Here is a 19,643-nt window from a genome sequence, read left to right on the forward strand (position 1 = left end):
TCTCTGAGAATATTTCCCCATGTTTCACCAACGGCATTGTGGCATTATCACGGTCCTGGCATCTCCTGGGAGCAGCTGTGCAAGATAGCCTCTCTAGTGTGACTTTCAAAGTAGGCGAATCCTTCAGTACAACACAGCGCTGGCCAAATCTGTAGCTCACTTGCTAAGAATACCTGTGCGGTGTCCAGTGTGGCCTGCCGTTCAGAAGACCCCTCCGTGGTCACCTGTGTAGTGTCCAGCGTGGCCTGCCATTCAGGAGAACCCTCCCTGTCACCTGTGCATTGTCCAGTGTGGCCTGCCATTCAGGAGAACCCTCCCTGTCACCTGTGCCTTGTCCAGTGTGGCCTGCCGTCCAGGAGACCCCTCCGTGGTCACGTGATAGCTGCCCAGCAGTACATCTTCCATTAGCACCTGCACGCCCACCAACTCACCATGGGCCACTTTGAGGTCACGGTCACTCAGCCCGCAGAGACACATCTAGAAACAAATAAAAATACCTTCCCATTTTGAAGAGGTCTTATAAATGGTTTTGAAGATAAATATCAAATGCAGCTATATTTATAACCCTCACGTTCTCAACTAATACAATCAGAGTAAAATCTCTAGCTTAAAGTCCTTTTTGAATGTGTTAATGTGTTAGGTTTCTTTTTTTTTTTTTCTTTTGGTTTTTCGAGACAGGGTTTCTCTGTGGTTTTGGTTCCTGTCCTGGAACTAGCTCTTATAGACCAGGCTGGTCTCGAACTCACAGAGATCCGCCTGCCTCTGCCTCCCGAGTGCTGGGATTAAAGGCATGCGCCACCACCGCCCGGCTGAATGTGTTAGGTTTCTGTGAAGGAACAGCAAATCTCCTGACCTTACAGAAGATACAACAAAAGTGTTTCTTTACAAGCCCAGAGATACTCACAGGCATGCCCTGGGGGGAACAGGAGAAAGACCCTAATTGTGAACTGTTATTTTCTCTGTTTTTGCTTCAAACCCTCTTGCTTTTACTGTTAAAATATTTTTTTAACTTATGGAGGATTTTAAACACACACAAATGCAAGCAAATTACATTTATGCCAGTATTGTCCCACCCCAACTCTGCACTCCCTATTCTGAAGCCAAGTTGTAGCTGAATTTTTGTCTTGATTTTAATACACACACATTTTTTAAAAAAATGTTGATGCTGACCTAATCATGAGAAAACATAATTTTTTCAAAATAATTTAAATGATTTAAAAAAGCATCAGGATAAACAGAACAATTAAAGAAAATTCCCTTCTGGTTCCTGCCTAAGCAGATCCCATGCCAGGTCAGGTGTCCTACGCCTCTGAGTGTCAGGTGGCAATTTCTCTAAGAGGCTCAGATGGTGACTTTAGAGCGGCCCTTTGTCTAGGTCATTGCTGTCCTGGGAACTGCGGCTGAGCCTACAGCAAAGGCCCTTAGCGACTGAGAGCGTGACTTTTTCCACAATAAGAAAAGATGACTCACCTTGAAGCCTCGGTGGCAGCTTCATAGTTAAACACTCATTTATATGATAAGTTGTCACTGGTAAAGCATGAACCTGGTGATGCCCTGCTTTACAGTCTGCTCAGGTCTCTCCAACAAGTGGAAGACAGACCTACCTGCATATCATACTCTAAGGTGTTTGGGACGCTGCTCATGACTGGAAATGGTCCACCATCTTGCAGAAACGCCCTCCATGGGAACAGCGTAAACGCCTGAATGAAACAAACAACAGACACGACGATGGTCTCATGCATCCCTCAGATGAAGATGCTTATGCATGAGCAATACCTCTGCATCCGTCTCAAAGCCGCCTAAGAAAGAGTTCTCATCGGAGCATGCTCAGTGACACAGAGAAAGAGTGGCAGTCATTTCTAGTTTCCCTGGGATGGTCTCAGTGTAATAAGGAGGCACCTTTGAACATGGGTGAACTTAAAGGCTCACTGTTAATGACTAGAACATGGCAAAAACCAATGGTGTTAGTTCTGAAGAAAGGTCAGGCAATGGCCAAGGCTTCTCTACCCCAGGCTCCCTCTCTTGCTCTAGGGAAAACATTTTCCTCACAACCATTGTTGTGAGGAAGTGTTGTAGTGAAGACTGTGGGAACAGCCTTGGATGCGGATCTCCTGACAGCTACTGTCAGCTGGGTGGATAAGGTTGCAAGTAAACTTCTCTTGCTATGCGCTGAGATGGTGATCTTCAGGCCTGCGAACTCCTTGATTGCAACCCTTCAGAAACACAGCCGCCCTCCCCAAGCCAACACTCCTCACCTAAGCTGCTTCCAGCTTCCTGCCTCTCAGAATCTGGGGGTGGCAATGAACGCTTATTGTCCTAACCAACTGAGCTGGGGCTGGCCTTGAGTTTGTGGCAATAGAAAAGTGACAAAGGTTTGGGAACCTAACGCTGCTCTGACTCCTTCAGTGGTTTGATATCTGGCTTTCCTGAACTTTGACCTCTGTCGAGCTGGTTAATGGCCTGCTTGGGAGTAGTCGTAGTTGCTGGGATTACATTTGATAACACGTGTTGTAACCAGGGCAATCCAAAGCCCAGCATCTGACCTCTTTATGCATGATGATCTATTGGGTAGAAAAGATCAAGCCTTTCGGGGCATCTTGTTTTGTTTTTCCGTGACAGCCGTGAGCAGGCTGTTGCCCCAATCATTCCATTGAACATTTGCAGAAAAGACCCTGCCTGGGACTAACTCCTGGTCACGAGTCCCCGAGTCCCCGTGGCCCCCTGGGAGTGAAGGAAGGCCAATGAAGACTGAGGGTGAAGAGTGAAGACCCTGTGAAATGGAAGCCAAATGGAAACAAAGGGACAACACCCTGCATTCCACACAGCGCCTCTGAAACTTACCTGGAGGCTCCGTGGATCTAGCGGCTGGGGCAGGCTGAGCCCTGAAGAAAAGATACTCCTCCTGAGAGAGTCGCTCAGTGGTGGCAAACCGTGGCACACGCGGTCTGCGACAGACTGGTGGGCAGGAGCATTTCCTGCTGCCAAAAACGTTCTGACAAAGTGGGGTGAGAGTTTTTGTTTAGTATGGTTACTTATGTTTTCTAGGTCCAGAGCTTTCTTCAAACTTACTGTAGCAAGAGAATATTTTGAAAGAGGAACATGGTTTCTCCCTCAACCACACCACCTATGCTTCCCTTCCCTCTCATAGTCTGGAGCCCTCTGGGGGAAGGTGATCCTCACAATGGGAGAGATTGACACATTCTGTCAAGTAATACTGACAGAACTATCAGGAAGCTGGCAAGTTCAGAAAGTACTGATTCTATGCCATTGTTGGACACCGGAAGTGAAGCTCTTGTGAATGAGGGACTGGGTTTTAAATTTTACTTAATTTTAGCTCTTACTAACTTGAATTAAATCAGCCACGTGTGGCTGCCAAAATGGGCGTCACACCAATAGCTCCAGAACAAAGACTTCAGCTGTCTGCGGAGCTCTTAAAGTTAGTAGCTGCAGTAACAGTTCAAATCTACAAAACCAAACTTCAGGTTAAGTGAGGTCCAGGGGTGTGAGAGAGAACCCTTTGGTTTCGTTGAAACAAAATTTGGTTCTGCACGTCAAGAGCCACAAACCCTGAAGACTAGAGCATGAAATTTTTAATGCAAGCAAGAACGAGAGGCATGTGGGATAATTCAGGGCGATTTCCTGCCCCCAAGGAAATAAGATTAGCAAGGGAGCACAGGGTTTCGAGATCTCAGTTAGCCCTTGCTAACATACAAAGGATGTCTAAGGAAAGTGCTGACCTGGGATAAACATCTGAGGGAGGGGGATCTCCGAGAACTGATGTCTTCCATGGAGACAATTCTCACAAACCAGACACGGAAGGGAACGGAGACTTGCCAGGCTGGGGGAAAGGTCAGCTTACGGAACTGAGTTGCAAACTCTCTGTGTCAGGGAGACTTGGGAGTGCTGAGGCCCATCAGTGACTGTCTGTGGGCAGGCTTGGAAGAGGAAACCAACCATGAGAGGTTGGTGTAGACCTGACAACCTACAACAGGTGAGTGAAGTGGCCACTGCTGTCTAACTTCCAGCATCTCTCGGGAACACCGCTTAGAGCTCAGGCTGCCGGGGAGGGTGTTGTGTGAGCTCTACAATTAAGGGCCGGTATTAGGGGTTGCCTAGACACCTGGAAGGGCCTTGATTATATAAGCACAGCTTCTCTTTTCTCCCAGGATAAGGTTCCCATGTCCACCCACACTCCTTATCAAGGGAGCTGGCACTCTTTCCACTGTCCCCGGGCAACGACTGTTTCCTGCCAGACCCTGGAGCTGGGCAAACAAACCATTGCGTCCTTCCTAGTAACCCGGGAGGACCACACCCTCTTCTACTGCTGAGTCTGCCTCCTTCGGGCCCTGCGTGTACACTGTATTCACACATGGCCTGCTGCGGCCGGCAGGACATCCTCTCCTTCTGTGAAGACACAGCACTAACAAACCACTATTGATCTTATCTGGTCCAGGCTTTGGTGCCATTTCTTCAGCCGTCACAGAACCCAGGGTAGAATCTTTTCCTCACCAATAGGGCGACTAGAAGGCAGTAAAACAAACCATAGCTAACTGACTTGGCATTTACTCCAGGGTGACGATGTTTATACACGTGTGACTCAATGATGTGGCATTGGAGAGGGAAATACTTTTTCCGTCAGCAGGAGTAGGGGCTATGAACTCAACAGTGGAATACTTAGGTGAACAAAACTACTGGTTGGTGGTCTGTGTGTGTGTGTTGACACTGAACATGCTAGCACGCATTCAACCACTGAGCTAAGCCCTAGCTCTTCACTCTGTTTAGGATGGAGGTTGGAGTTACCTAAGGGCAACATAAACTTGGCTCCCTGTTTCTCTCAACTTCCACGTGATTTCTCAGTGGAGATGATGACATACCAAGTGCAGCAGTGACATGGTGTGGCTAGAATGTTCACAGTTCCGAGGCAGGAGCTGCCTGAGATTCAACAGCCAACCTCACATAGGCCATCACCTCCACCCACACAGAGCCCAAGGCACCAGTAAGGCTTCCACCTTCCCCTAAAATTTTCGAGATCTCTCTATGGCACATATAGTATATATGCATATTTATGTATCTATAGTATATATGTGCCATATACATATACCCTACATATGCTTACTTAAAATGCTGCTATCAAAACGCAGGCCATTCGAACAGAGACACATTTCAGCACAAATGTGTTTCAGCGAAAGCAAAGTGCCTGGGAACAGCTTCTTTCATTGCACGGCTCCTTTCGTGGACTCCTGCTCGTCTCTACCACCAGGGCTCTCCCTGCCCTCCTCGCCTCCTCCCTTCCTCCCTCCTTCAGGGGCCCGGCTTTGTTCAATCTTTCTTGTTCAGTCTTTGACACGATCTCTCTTTCCCACTTTCTTTGGTTGGTTTACTTTATTAAATATTATGTGTATGTTGTATGATGGCAGGGATAAGTGCACCTGAGTGCTGGTGCCTCCAGAGGCCGGAAGTGGGTGTCAAGATCTCCTAAAGCTGGAGTAACAGATGGAAGTGGACCGCCTGATGTGGGTGCTGGGAACTGAACTCTGATCCTGTGCAGGAATGATATGTGCTCTCAATTGCTGAGCCATCCCTCCAGCCCCTGATGTGTTCTATTATTATCTTAGAAAGTTTGTGAAGTATTACAAATGATTACCAAGGTGGTTTCAATTCATGGAAAACTTCTAGAGCCCTGCGAAGGAACCAAGGTATTACGGGACATTGCCCTCTGCTACGGCATGACTATTGCCTTCTTGAACACTTAGCAGTAGTGATTATAGGAAGAAGACCAACACAAGACTACATCCCTGATGGTTCATCATGAAGGGACAGAGGGGCTCATGCTGCAACACCCCTCTCTTAGTCTATATAAGTGGCAAACAGTTGTTTGGGAATGTGGTAAGACTGGACAATGGGTTTTTCACAGTGCGGCTGCCCATGCTCTTGTAGGTATCACTTCCCCCGCAAGTGACCCAAATTAGACTCAAGCTATGCTTGGTGGGACTGTTTCTTAGGTCTCTATGCCTGCATCCTCTGAGGTGGGTAGCATTTGTATCCCAGGAAGTCAACAGAACACAAGGCTACATTCTTCCTTGCCTTCCCAGTTCCTCTGTCCACATGCTAGATGCTGTGAGCTGGAGATGGTTTTCAACACAAGGGTTCATGTGTTAGAAGCTTATTAGGGAACTGTACAATGTAATTATTAGGGGGGACTACAGGACATAACTGTGTGGCCAATCTTTGTTGTTAGCTTGATTGACTTAGAATTATCTAGGAGACACACAACTGGGTGTTTCTCTGGGGGTGTTTCTGGAGAGGTTAAATTAAAAAGGAGGATCCACCCTGAATGTGGATAACACCATCATAGGTGGGAGTTTTCCTGTCCCACGGTTGCTCTCAGATAACCACGCAGAGGCTTAATATTAATTACAAATGCTCAACCAATAGCTCAGGTCTGTTACTAACTAGATCTTACAACTTAACCAATTTCTATCACTCTGTGTGCTGACTCGAAGCTTGTGGCTTTTATCTCCATCCGATTTTGTGTATCTGACTCAATATCCATCTGGCTGGCACCTCCTCTGGCTCCACCCTTCCTTATCCCATCATTCTGAGTTTGGCTTTCCTGACTAATTTTATCCTGTTCCGCTGTTGGTCAGTCAGCCAGTTTATTAAACCAATCATAGTGACATGTATTTACCCAGTGTACAGAAGGATTGCTCCACACACACCATCTCATGGACTGGGATCTCAGACTGAGTAAAACAGGAAGAGGATGAAGCAGGTGAAGCAGGTTAAGCACCGGCATTCATCTCCTTCTGCTCCCTGACTGTTCCCTCACGCCCCTGCTTCCATTCTTTTCTAGCCATGATGGACCACACCCTTAAACTGTGAGCCGAAATGAGCCTTTCCTTTGTTAAGTGATTTTTGTTAGTTATTTTGTCAGAGCAAGAAAAAAAAACTCCTTTTAGCACCAGATCCTCTTTGACTTCTTCCCTCTCCATTAGAGACTTTTCCACCAAACATTTTATTAATACACTGAATAATTTTATGTCAACTTTACACAAGCTGGAGTCATTTGGGATGAGGGAACCTCAATTGGGAAGCCCCTCACCCCCGGCAGACTGGCCTGTGGGAAAGCCTTTGGTACATCTTTTTGACTGTCGATTCATGTGGGAAGGTCCAGTTCTCTGTGGGTGGGCCAACCCTGGGCTGTGCTCCTGGGTCCTATAAGAGAGCAGGTTGAGCAAGCCATGGGAACAAGCCAGTAAGCAGCTCTCTTTCACGGCCTCTGTATCAGTTTCTGCCTCCGGGTCCCTGTCCTGACATCCCGGGATGACGAACCACAAACTGTAAGCTGAAACAAGCCCATTCCTCCTTAGCTGCTTTTGGTCATGATGTTTTATGAGAGCATAGAAACCCTAACTGAGACTATTGTTTTTCCTAGTTTATTTATTATTTTTATTGTTATTTTGTTTTGAAATATGATCTGATACAGCTCACGATGGCTTTGGACTCACTGTATATGGAATGTCTGATCCTTCTACTTCTTCCTCACAACTTCTGGGGTTACAGGTTTGCACTACCTCACCTGAACTGTTTGTTGTGGGAGACATAGTCTTCCTGTGTAGCTCTGGCTCTCCTCGTATTCACCATGTAGACAAGGCTGGCCTCAAATTCATACTGCCTCCTCCCCCTCAGCCTTCTGAGATTACAGGCATGGGCAACCACATCTGACTAGCATTTTCCTCCCCCACTACTCCCAAGACAGGGTCTCACTGTTTTACCCTGGTTGTCCTGCTACTTGCTCTGTAGACCAGGCTGGCCTCGAACTCACACCTGCCTCTGCCTCCTGAGTGCTGAGATTAAAGGGGTGCGCCACCACACTCGGCTGTATTTTCCCATTTCTAAAGAAAATTTACAATGACATCTAACCCCGGACTGCAGAAAAGGATGGGGGCTATGAGGTCAGGTATGGGGCGTAGACACAAGTCTTACCACAACAGCCTGTGTAGCCCTGGGCGAGTAACAAAACACCTCTGAGTTTCTCCTTCCCTTTCTGTAAAGGCTGTAAAAATAGCTCCCAGCCCACAGACTTGGCACACAGCAGTGACATAACCGACACAGTGGCACAGCCAAGCCCCTACCCTCCGTCATCGCCTCCTGTGTCTGAGGCTCCAGTTCAAACAAACAAAGGAAGAGAAAAAAAGAGAAAGAAGAAGATGAAAGAGAAAAGAGAGAGAGAGAGAAAATGCAACATTTTCTTTAGCTGCATCTTTGTGACTTTGGAAATACTGAAAGAGCCTGGCCTCCTTGTAACAAGTCACTCAGGTCCCCAGTCGGCACAGCCTGGCCAGGACCCTCTGTAACTGGAGCCAAGGAATACCACAAAGTCATACTACACAACAAACCTCACGTGAGATTTATCAGGAGAGTCACAAAGGTGGCTGCCTCTGTTCTGGGGGAGATTCGGGCAGCAGAGACCTGAGCAGGAAGTCGGCTTTATGTAGGGTTTCTTGTACTGGAGGAGGCTTCCCAGGGTGACCTGGGATTGGTTGGGTTTTATGGCCCAAACTTGGGCTGTTTTTCTCTGTGGGGCAAAGCTTGGCTGCCTGTATGTCAAGGGACTGGAAATGGCCATTATGGCTGCTAAGGTCAGGGGCGGGGCCTGGCCGCTTGTGCACCTCCAGGGGTTTACACCCTCTATCAGCGTCTGCCCAGCACAGCTTGGGAGCAACACTCCAGATGCTATGGAGGAACCAATGAGAAGGCTCGCTGGGCGCAAGCCTGGAGAGCTGAGTTCTACCCCCAGAGCCCATGTACGGCTGGCTTGCCATTTAGGACTTCGGCACTTAACACCCGCTGATAAATTATAAAAACAAGTCTCTCTGCAGACCAACACAACATCCAACTCTTCAAATGTTCCTGCCATACCTGTATGCTTCCTTATCAACACATGGCTGAGTGCCCCCAGGAAGACCACCCTTCCTTATGGGAAAGAGCAGCCACTACTTAGATACCACGCAACATGCTTTAGACAGGACCTCAGAAAGTAGTGGACACTCAGGATATGCATTGGAGCTTTTCCTTGGAAGCAAGAATATGACAAAATCTGCCTTGACAGGCCGGACACAGTTAAAACTCTGTACTTCTCCAATACTAGAGACTGGGGCCCTGGCCTTGTGCCAAGCGCATATCCCAAGAAACTCCCAGAAACTTAAGTCACATGTTGATATCTGAATGGCTAGAGGCACTTAAAACAGACCAGCATAAAAATAAGACCGTATTTAAGATGGAGCAAAACTAAAGAAGAGCCAAGGAGCAAGAAGGCGGTGCTGGTCCATACACGTGCCCTGGAGCTCCTAAAGGAGGCTTGGAGTTGCTCCATCCTCAGACACCTCCCAATTCTCCTGCTCCCAGTCACCCCAATGACAACAGTACACATAGAAGCACTTTTTTCATGACTGTTTCATCCTGTTTTACAGGGTGCCTCTGAAGGACTTCCTCCTCCATCCACCCCCAAACTGCAAAGGAATTCTATTCTGGAACACAGAGGATGGCAAACTTTGGATTAAAGAGTCAAATGTTATTATCTGTGGCTTCGTTGACCCTATTCCATTTTTTGGCTGGAGAGGAAGATGGTCAGAGACCATTCACAAATAAATGGGAACATGCTGGGCACAATGGCTCATGTGTAAACCTAGTGCTTATGAGGCTGAAGCAAGAGGATTGTCATGATGGCAGCCTGGTAGACAGAGTAAGAACTTGTCTAAAAACAAAAACGAAATAAAAATAAAAAAAGAGAAATAACTAAATAACAGGCATGACTATATCTGTGGACACTGAAATTTGAAATTCATGTTTTTTCTTGGGTGTGTGTTTGTTTGCTTTATTTTGAAACAAGGTCTTATTATGTAGTGTTGGTTAGCCTGGAACTCACCACGCAGACCAGGCTGGCCTTGAACTCAGAATCCACTTCAACTTCCTGAATCCTGGGATTAAAGGCATGCACTACCATGCCCACCCCATGTAATTTTCATGTGTCACTACATACTATTTTCTTACTGATTTTCCCCCAACCATTTAAACATGTAAAGGCCATACCCCTAGTCCAACGGCTACCCAAAAATAGGTCGATGCCTGTAGCAGATTCTGCCGTGTCCTGACGTACATGGATAAGACTGGCCTGAAGCACCCATTCAGTTCAACCATTCACACCCTGGGAAAATGCTTGCCTTATCTAGAACTACAGATAAACTTGATGCTCAGGCACGTTATTGTCCAGGAGTCAGAGAACTCCTCCACAGACAGAAGTAAATGTTGGGCCCTTGACAGTGACTCTGACCTATCAGGGGACAGCCACAGATTTTCATCAGTCCTCAAGGGTATCTGGGGGAGGGGAGTGTGAAATACGTCAGGCAACCCCATCTCTGTGCCTCTGTTACGTGGGTAAGAGGGTGGAAATAAGCAACTTTACAGGCCCATTGTACTATCTCCTTCCTGTTTCGCTGAGTCTGCTGAAGCATACTCCCCTCACTCCAGGAAAGGGTTTGGAACTTCCTTTTTAAATTTAGGAGGAGCCTTAACCTTGCAGGAGCAGATCTTTCCCTGCGTCAAAGAACCCTGCTTGCTCAGGTAAATTCTGAGATGGAACTTAACCCCTGTCCTGTCTCTTGAGTAGCTAAACACTTTGATTCATCTGTAGGATCCGTGCTACCCCAGATGATGACCAGGGTAGCATTTCTCCATGAGCCCTTCTGAGTCCCCGTCCTGACCATGCTGCTGCCTAGGAACTACCGTCATTCACAGGTTTGAAGCTACCCATACCAAGGCTCTGATTCTAGTGTCCGGTTCTACGTACACGCAGTAGAAAGCCTTCTGGGGAGGGAAAAAAAGGCCATGAAGATGGGCCAAGTAAAGAATGATAGGTGTGTCTCCTGGGTGTTTCCTCTGGGAAAGAAATAGAAGGGGGCGTTGGACACTTTGTCCCCCTTTCTTGGCCACAGGGTGCAGAACAACGCAAGTCTGGAGAAACAGGGTGGTTTGCCTAAGGCAATTTCCCTAGCAGAACTCTGTGTGGCTGGAACTATGCAGGACCCATGGAGGATGATTCCCCCACAACCAGAAAATTTCTTTGATGTCTACCTGGGGCCAGACATGGTGGCTCACGCCTGTAATCTCAGTACTTGGAAGGCTGATCTTTGTAGAAGTTCCAAAAGAACCCAGGCTAAAGTAAGATGTGTCTCAAAAACAAAAGCCAAACCAAACCAAAATGAAAAAAAAAGACAGAAACAAACAAACAAACAAACAAAACCCCTTTAGGCTTTCAGAGTACAGAGGTCAGCTCAAGGCCCGACTCCCTAATCATCCAGACATGCACAACCCTCATAGCCGAGAAGTTAAACTAAGCTACAGCCCTGAAGTTGTTTGTCAGTATAAAGCAAAAAAGTCATTTCAAAGTCTTGCACTGCTATATTTATATTCTAAATCCAAGGATCAGAATCTTTGGCAGTAAAAAGCAAACACAAAGTAGAAAAATATGTTCATTCAATATAATCCTACATCTGCATTCTCTATGGGTGGAAAAATTCATTGGTACAACCCTTTAGGGACCTTTTTAGCTGAACACTCACACTGGAGATGAATTGGAAGAAGTTGGTAAGGTTGGGTAATTTAAGAATATTTAAAAAAGGAAGGAAGGAAAGAAAAAAGAAAGAAAGAAAGAAAGAAAGAAAGAAAGGAGGAAAGAAAGAAAGAAAGAAAGAAAGAAAGAAAGAAAGAAAGAAAGAAAGAAAGAAAGAAAGGAGGAAAGAAAGGAGGAAAGAAAGGAGGAGAGAAAGAATAATTCGAGCTGGCTTGGAGCAGGAGTCAGGGCTCATGACTGTAATCCTAGCCCTGGAAGACTGGTCCAAATTCAAGGCTGACCTGGTTTACATAGCAGATTCCAGGCCAACAAAGGTTACAAATTAAGACTTTGTTTTAAAACAAAACAAGAGCATAATCAGAGTTGGACTGGAGAAATAGTCGGACCACACTCAGGAGGCTGAGACAGGAAGACCGCAAGTTCAAAGCTTGCTTTGGCTATTTAGTAAGTTTCGGATTTTCTGAACTACATAGCAAGATACTAGGGTTTTGTTGCTGATGCCCTTTGCTCTACTTAAAAACAACAAGCACCACCCCCCCCACACACACACACACAAATCCAGGGGTGCTCAGGTCTGACACATTTTCTTTCTCATATAAAACATTTTCTGGAAACATGAATATTAATCCAAACTCAATCCAAATCCAGCAGAATCGCGATTTATCAGCCAAATAGAAGTTTTGTAAGTACAGTACTTGAGGGGATGGTTTCTACAAGATCTAGGTGGTTTTACTTCAAAGCCAGTGCCCACAGCTAGTTCTGTGGGCTTCAGGTGAACGGTGAGTTTGTCCCTGTGGAAGGTGGAGCTGAAAAGGTGAAATAAACTTTTCAGAATAATGATCTTCAGAAGGACACGAGTTTTACTCCCTATGATAAAACTCGGTATTGAAAGTAGCAATTGCTCACAGGCTATTTGGAAAGTGTCCTTACAAACCCCAGGAATACTGGGGCAGATTCCACAGAGACAGGCTTCGCGAGAACTTTTGGGAAGCCAGCCGGCTGGATCTGCCTGTAGCCTATTTTAGGCTCCTTATCTAGTCGCGCTAACTGTGGCCTCCCCGAGTAGGGCCTCATCAGGCACCTGCTCAGCACACTCTCCTTGGCAGGAGCAGTGGTGTTGCTACCCTTACCGGAGGAGATGTCTCATTGCAGCATCGAACTGCAGCCACATCACCTCCCTGCGGAGGAGGAGGGCCTGGGCCACCTGAGCCGGATCCTGGGGACTCTGGAGACTGTCAATCATTTTCTGCAGTTCCTGAAGCTCAGACCCTAGAAAGAGAGAAACACTGGAGTCAGACAGTGTGAAGGACAGGCTGCTGCGATAGCCAACCCATCAGACTCCCCTTTCACCTCCAGAGTAACTTGCCATCCAAACGGACATCCTTTGTTTGTGGATGTGCTAATTATATGTTTTGCAAGACCAGCAGCTCTAGAAACCAAGGTCTGATTTAGTTTCTTCCCTTCCTCTCTTTGGATGATAGACACCCCCCCCACACACACACACACTTTCCTCCCCAACCCCGTGGGAGAATAAGAATAGACTGTTGAAAGTTTGAAGTCTGCCAGGCCATGGACTCAAAATAGAATGAAGAAGAAAGATGTGGGATGGGCAAATCCTCAGGATACCAGCTAGGGACTGAAAGTTACCTTCAGCTAAGACCAAGAGCACTCAAGCTGGGTCAAGGAACCTAGCCTGCCATTGGCTCAAGGTGGGAAATAGTCAGATGAAATAGGGGAGCTCAGCCAACATCAACTTAGGGAGCACCGCAGGACCGTGGGTTCAGGGCTATCTGAAGATCAGCCTATTGGAAAAGGTTTGCCAGCTTCCCCTGATGGGGCCAGCTTTCTACCCTGTCGTAGGAGAGGCCGTGGAGTGCCATCACGGTTCCTCCACTGGCTGCCCAAGACAGGCATCACTCAAGGGCATGGATGAGATTGCTCTCTCTCTTGGTGGCTACTCCAGACCCAAGCAGCCCTCTTTCTACCTGGCAAGTGCTGGGCCTCCTCGGCATTTGCACCTGGGAAAGCAGAGGTCTATGGGAACGAACAGGGAAGCTGTCTGTGAGAGCCTGAGCAGGGAGAATGGCTGCCGACACTTGCAACACTTTCCTCTGACTTTACGAAAGATGAGCAACCCAGATTTGGTATCTGTCTCTTGTTTTATTCATGACAGATAGACAGTTGGGGTTTTCCCAGTCAATAACTGGGTGCAATTATCACATTTTTTAAATGAGTCCTCTAAACATGATGGTTCTATTGGGCTCCAAAGAAGTTCCCACTGAAAGGGAGATGGTGGTAGCACAAACTGCAGAACTTTTGGGGTGCACGGCAGGAAGAGAGGTGGCCACTGAATGTCATTTGTTCATGGTGTGGGGTTTTGGCCTACAAGCAATATATCTTCAGGCAAGGGGCAGCCAAGTGAAAAATATTTGCAGTAAAATTCCCTACACCCTAGGAGTGGAGCACTGTAAAATGTAAATGTACAGAGTCTTTGGAATGACAGCCGATAGGAACACTAGGTGCTTGGGTCACAGGGATTTTGCTCCTTTCCACATGTCCGTTGTCATGTTGTCTGCACGCTTTTGCTCGTGGTCCAATCGCTTGTGTGCTGCCGAAAATCAACTAAAAACGGACAAAGGCCTGAATCTCAAGCCTGCGGCCATGAAACTACTAGAGGAAGGAAGCCCAGAGCACACCGGGCGAAAGCACAGGCACGGGCCGAGCACACCGGGCAAAAGCACAGGCACGGGCCGAGCACACTGGGCAAAAGCACAGGCACAGGCCGAGCACACCGGGCAAAAGCACAGGCACGGGCCTTACACACTGGACCAAAGCACAGGCACGGGCCGAACACACCGGGCGAAAGCACAGGCACGGGCCGAGCACACCGGACCAAAGCACAGGCACGGGCCGAGCACACCGGGAGAAAGCACAGGCACGGGCTGAGCACACTGGGCAAAAGCACAGGCACGGGCCGAGCAGGACTCCACCAGCACAGAGAAGACTGCCAGAGATGACAAGTGGGATTATACGATATTAGGAACCTGCGGGCAAAGGGAGCCGGCCACAAAGCAAACATTCTACAGAGGGTAGAATAGCTAAGGCTGCACTTCAGACTGGGGTGGGGGTAATGTCTAGAATATATAAACTGTGAAAGTTAAATACTGAGAAAACCCACTGCCAATGAATAGATGAGTGACTGCTCTGAACGTGGCTCTCCAGAGAAGAAACACAACTGGCCAATACGTGTTTTTAAAAACAGTAGTCGACATCCTTAGCCGCTGGGAAATGCAATTTGAACTACACCAAGAACCCAGCTCACCCTAGTCAGAACAACTAACATGAAGAAAACAAATGAGAGCAAAGTCTCGTGAGTGTTTGGGGAAGAAGAAGCCCTCTTTGCTGCTGGAGGGTGGGAAAGCCACCACACCCATCAGGGTGAGGTTTCTCAAGACACTAAAAATAGAACTACCCTATGACCCAGTTGTGTGGCTCCTGAAGATGTACCCAAAGAACTCTGCATCCTACTACAGAGATTTGGAAATCATGCTGGTTGATGGCCTGCTCAGGATAGCAGGGATGTGGATTGGCTGTCTGCCCACAGGTGAGCAGATAAGGAAAATGTGGTACATAGACACAATTTTAGTCAGCCATGGAGAAATACGACTTGTGCAAAGATAGGTGAATCCAGAAATGGCTACGTTAGCTGCTGAGGTAACCCAGACTCAGAAAGACAAATATCACATGGTCTTTCTCAAATGCAAAGCCTGTGTGTGTGCGTGCGTGTGTGTGTGTGTGTGTGTGTGTGGTGTATGTGTACATATATGAGTGTGTACAAAGAGGCCTTAAGGGGAGGAAAAATAAGATAATACGATATCTAAGCAGAAAGGGAACTGCTGCAGATAACAAAACCTATTACTTTTCAGGACACAATTAAAACGTCACCAAACAAAACACAAATAAAGCCGGTGTGCGGCAAATGTGCGCCCCCACACCCTTGATGTCAGCACTTTGGCGACAGCTGCAGGTGGGTCTGTGCGAGTGTAGTTATGTGTGGGAACATGACTTATTCCAGTGCGGTTGTCCCGGCGGGAACACCTCCCCTTTGCCTCCTACCGCCTTCACTCTGCTACCTTTGTCAGTAGGGACCGCATGCTCGTGGAGAGGAAGTGGCAAATGTGGGCAGGGAAAGCAGCTTGGGACCGGGAAGCATCGGAAAAGGGAAAGAAGTCTGTCTTTTCTCCAGAGGAGGCTTCTGTGTGCTGAGTCTCCCGCCTCCCCCCACTCCCTCCACACTCACACTGGAGGGGGAGAACAGAGAGGGAGAGTGTATTAGCTGTGTTTGGGCTCCAACTGGCCTTTTGATCTTTGGCAAGGAGAATTCAGGGTAAACTCCCCGGCTCCGCTCCCGTGCTTCACACTGACTGCTTGTCAAGGAAGGGGAGAATTTGTGTCCATAGAAGCCTGCAGTTGGTCAAGATGCCTTTGTTTGGTCATGGAGGAGGACCATAAGCTCATATCCAGAGCACCCTTGAAAAAATATTTTAAATGTGGATGTCCACAAAAGTAATTTTATCTCCCTCCAATACACACCAGACTCAATCCCCTCTTTCACCATTGTTTTTCTGCCTCCTCTGGGATCTGGGCCGGGAGCTATGCAGCCTAGACATCTTAGGAAGAAGATTATTGATGTGGGACTCCTCTCTGTATGCTGTGATTACCGTTAATGAATAAAGAAACTGCTTTGGACCTATAGCATGGCAGAACAGAGGTAGGTGGGGAAAACTAAACTGAATGCTGGGAGGAAGAAGGTGAAGTCAGAGAGAAGCCATGGAGCCACCAGAGACAGACGCGCTGAAATTTTGCTTGTGGGCCATGACCTCATGGTGATGCACAGATTAATGGAGACGGGTTAAATTAAAATGTAAGAGTTAGCCAATAAGAAGCTAGAGCTAATGAGCCAAGCCGTGATTTAATTAGTACAGTTTCTGTGTAGTTATTTCGGGAGTCTGGGCAGCCTAGGAACAAACAAGCAGCCTCCCTACTACAGATTATCTTAGAGGGATTTTTTTCTCCTTTTTCACTTAATTTTGTTTTTCATCTATTTTCAGCAAATCACAGCATACAAAACTTTGCACATATTCCCCTGAGCACAATTTTTCCTTTTTACTTGCAACAAGTGAAGTGTGCAGTCTCTAAATGACACTTTGGAAAACCCAAGCTCCTGCACAGCTCTGTGAGCTCCAGGTTCATGATCCACTGGCAGCAAGGACACACCTTCCTCCATTCTGAACCCCAGGTCCTCAGTGGTCTCCCCATCTCCACGGACCCTCGGTGGTGCCATGAAGAGCTGATGGCTTGGGCCAGTGTGTTTTTCTCATCTCGTTAGGAGGACCCTCCCTGTTTTCCCCCACTGATTTGGTTAGGGCCAGTAGTACCCTTGTGCCCAGCTACCAGAGAAGTTCCTGGGCAGCAGCCAACTGGAAATATGGCTCTGGCTGTCTCAGACTCTAGGAACAGGATGGACTTTTTCGTGGCCCACCCTCCTTTCCCCTAATCCTCTGAAACCTAGCACCCACAGTTTTCCAGAACCTTCTCCTAAGTATGTGACTTAGTATGTCCTAAACAAACCCCAACAGACCCTATATTAGTGATGGCACTTTGATGTGGCTTGTGTTGTAAGTCTCCAAGACTTGCTTGTGTCCAGTTGAGACTGGTAACCCGAGACAGTTCCAAGCTTCTTGCTGGGGCAGTACCAGCAACGACTTTCTCCCCATCTCTTCACCTCAGTCACACAGTCAGTATCCTCCTACATCAGCAGGATGCCCTTCCCTGTGCCCTGAATCAGAACACCTAGATCTCCTCTGTGTGTGTTAGCATGGTGCAACTTAATTTGTATGAGGCAAATTACTAAAATAAAATCACTCTCTGCTTCCAATAAGTCCTATTATAATAAGATTCTGTTGTTGAGACTGGAGAGGTGGCTCAGCAGTTAAGAACGCTTACTGCCCTTCTAGAGGACCTGAGCTCAGTTCCTAGCACCCATGTTGCACAGCTCATGATGACTACCTGTAATTCCAGTCCTGGGGGACCTGACACCCTCTTATGGATTCCAAGGGTTCCATTCAGGTGTCATCCCACCCCAGCCCAACACACACACACACATACACGCACACACGAGGTGTGAAGTGAGACGTGTGTGTTAGCATGTCAACATGGGTGTGAATGTCTGATGCGAGCTCGGGATAGAGACCAGCCTTGGGTGTTGTTCCTCCGGTGCCATTTACCTTATTTTTCAAACAGGGTTTCTCATTGCAAAATTCTCCAATTAGGTTAGAAAGGATGGCCAAGGAGTCCCAGAGACCCACTTGTCTGTGCCTCTCAGGATCTCAGGGCACAAGTTTTTTTTAAATGTGGTCTTAAGCCTTCATGGGTAAAGGGCCAGCACTCCGCTGCCAGCCCGTCTCTCTGGCATCTACTGCATAGTATCTTCTCACTACTAGATGTTAGGATACCATCTGATAACCTCACGCCCCTTCACTGGTTAGAATAGAAATAAAAGCCTCCCTCATTCTGACCACAGTCTGGAGGTTCTGAGCTATCAGAACTCTCAGCGTCTGCACAGTGATTGCTTGGGTTGGAACTTGTCGTATAAGTCACAAGGAGGAGGAAGGAAAGGGAATGAAAACTAATCTTTAGAGTGGCCTTAAGTATCCTTACATAGATTTCAACCCAGAGGATATCTCTGTGAGACATTACCCCATCTTATAGATAAGCAAACAGATGCGGGGAGTAATTAGCGGCTCACATCCAGTGGCAGAGGCAGGGTCCAAGCTGGCTCTCTGGACTCCTGACTCAGTATACTTTCCCGTGAGCCTTTGAGTGTGAAGCTGATGAGCAGAAAGTTTACCTGGAGACAGTACGCAACAGGACTTTCCTGAGTCCTTCCTATTGCCGTCGTGAAGAGATACAATCCCGGGTTTCCAACATTAACTGCTTCTTAGAATTGGCACCGAACAAGGTCCGGCGATTCTAATAATGACTGTTAGTTACTTACCAACGCCCTCGGCTCCTCCCCAGTCGCTCCTCAAAGGGCGAGGGCTTAGAGGAAAGTCAAAGCCTGTTGGGCAATTGCCAAGCTTGGCAAAACTGAAAAGGTAGGCCACGATGTCGTGGAGAGAAGCCACAAGCTGGAGAGTCAGTTTCAGAGCTCTAAAGGCTGCCTGTGGGTAGGAGCAACACGAGAAAACCATTTCAGGAACTTGCTAAGAGGCCGATGCAACTTTTCAGAGAGACCAGGGAAATACACCTATGCTAGCATACAGTGGTCCCTCAGTATCCATAGGACTTGGCCTCGGGATGCGGCAGTACCATCGCGTGCAGGTAGACACTCAAGTGCCTTATATAATGGGACAGTGTGTCTGCTTTAACTACTAGGGCCTCCTGTGAACTTTTAATTATTTTAAATTACTTACAATATCTATATCTGAACAGTACGATCTCCCCCTGTCTTTGAGCAGTAGTTGATTGAAGCAGAAACTGTGGTCTCCAGCATGGGTCATGCTTAAGCAAACATTTTCACGGTGCACCCAGGATAATAAGTGAGAAAAAGGAAACAATAAACCTATTCAAAGACAGCGCTGCTCTTAGACAAAGCCTCTGCTGTGGGGGTTAAGGCACTGTGTTTCTGTTAAAGTCATCGCGGCTGGCCTTTAACACAGCAGCGCGCTCACTGATTACCAGGGCATCACCAGGGTCTCGGCAGGGACTCTCATCCAGGCAGTGTTATTCTATAACCGAGGCATGGGAGTTTATAGTCTTAAAGAAAATTCAGGCTATTCCCCAAAGGTCAAATTCAGCAGGACAACTCAGCACCCATTTTCATACCAATATTCTAAGGGTTCTCAGCGTTATTCTCAATCATCCAGTTGGAGAGTGAACGCTTAAATACTGCAGCCTGTTAGACATGGTGGCACACACCTGCACTCCAGCCCTCGGAAGGGACAGCAGC

At 47.4% G+C, this 19,643-nt stretch overlaps 1 protein-coding gene across 1 annotated transcript in view; it reads right to left on the reverse strand.

The window, feature by feature from the left end:
• Positions 1-19,643, reverse strand: part of LOC130869617 (uncharacterized) — a 182,466-nt gene that overhangs the window by 45,871 nt on the left and 116,952 nt on the right. Inside the window, exons 29-33 of the mRNA XM_057761918.1 lie at positions 18,690-18,855; positions 12,763-12,901; positions 2,842-2,992; positions 1,605-1,700; positions 325-477 (exon numbers count right to left, since the gene is read on the reverse strand). Of these exons, the coding sequence (XP_057617901.1) occupies positions 325-477; positions 1,605-1,700; positions 2,842-2,992; positions 12,763-12,901; positions 18,690-18,855 (705 nt within the window). The remainder of the gene's footprint in view (positions 1-324; positions 478-1,604; positions 1,701-2,841; positions 2,993-12,762; positions 12,902-18,689; positions 18,856-19,643) is intronic.

The sequence above is a fragment of the Chionomys nivalis genome, chromosome 2, assembly GCF_950005125.1.
Source record: "Chionomys nivalis chromosome 2, mChiNiv1.1, whole genome shotgun sequence".
Lineage (NCBI taxonomy): Eukaryota > Metazoa > Chordata > Mammalia > Rodentia > Cricetidae > Chionomys > Chionomys nivalis.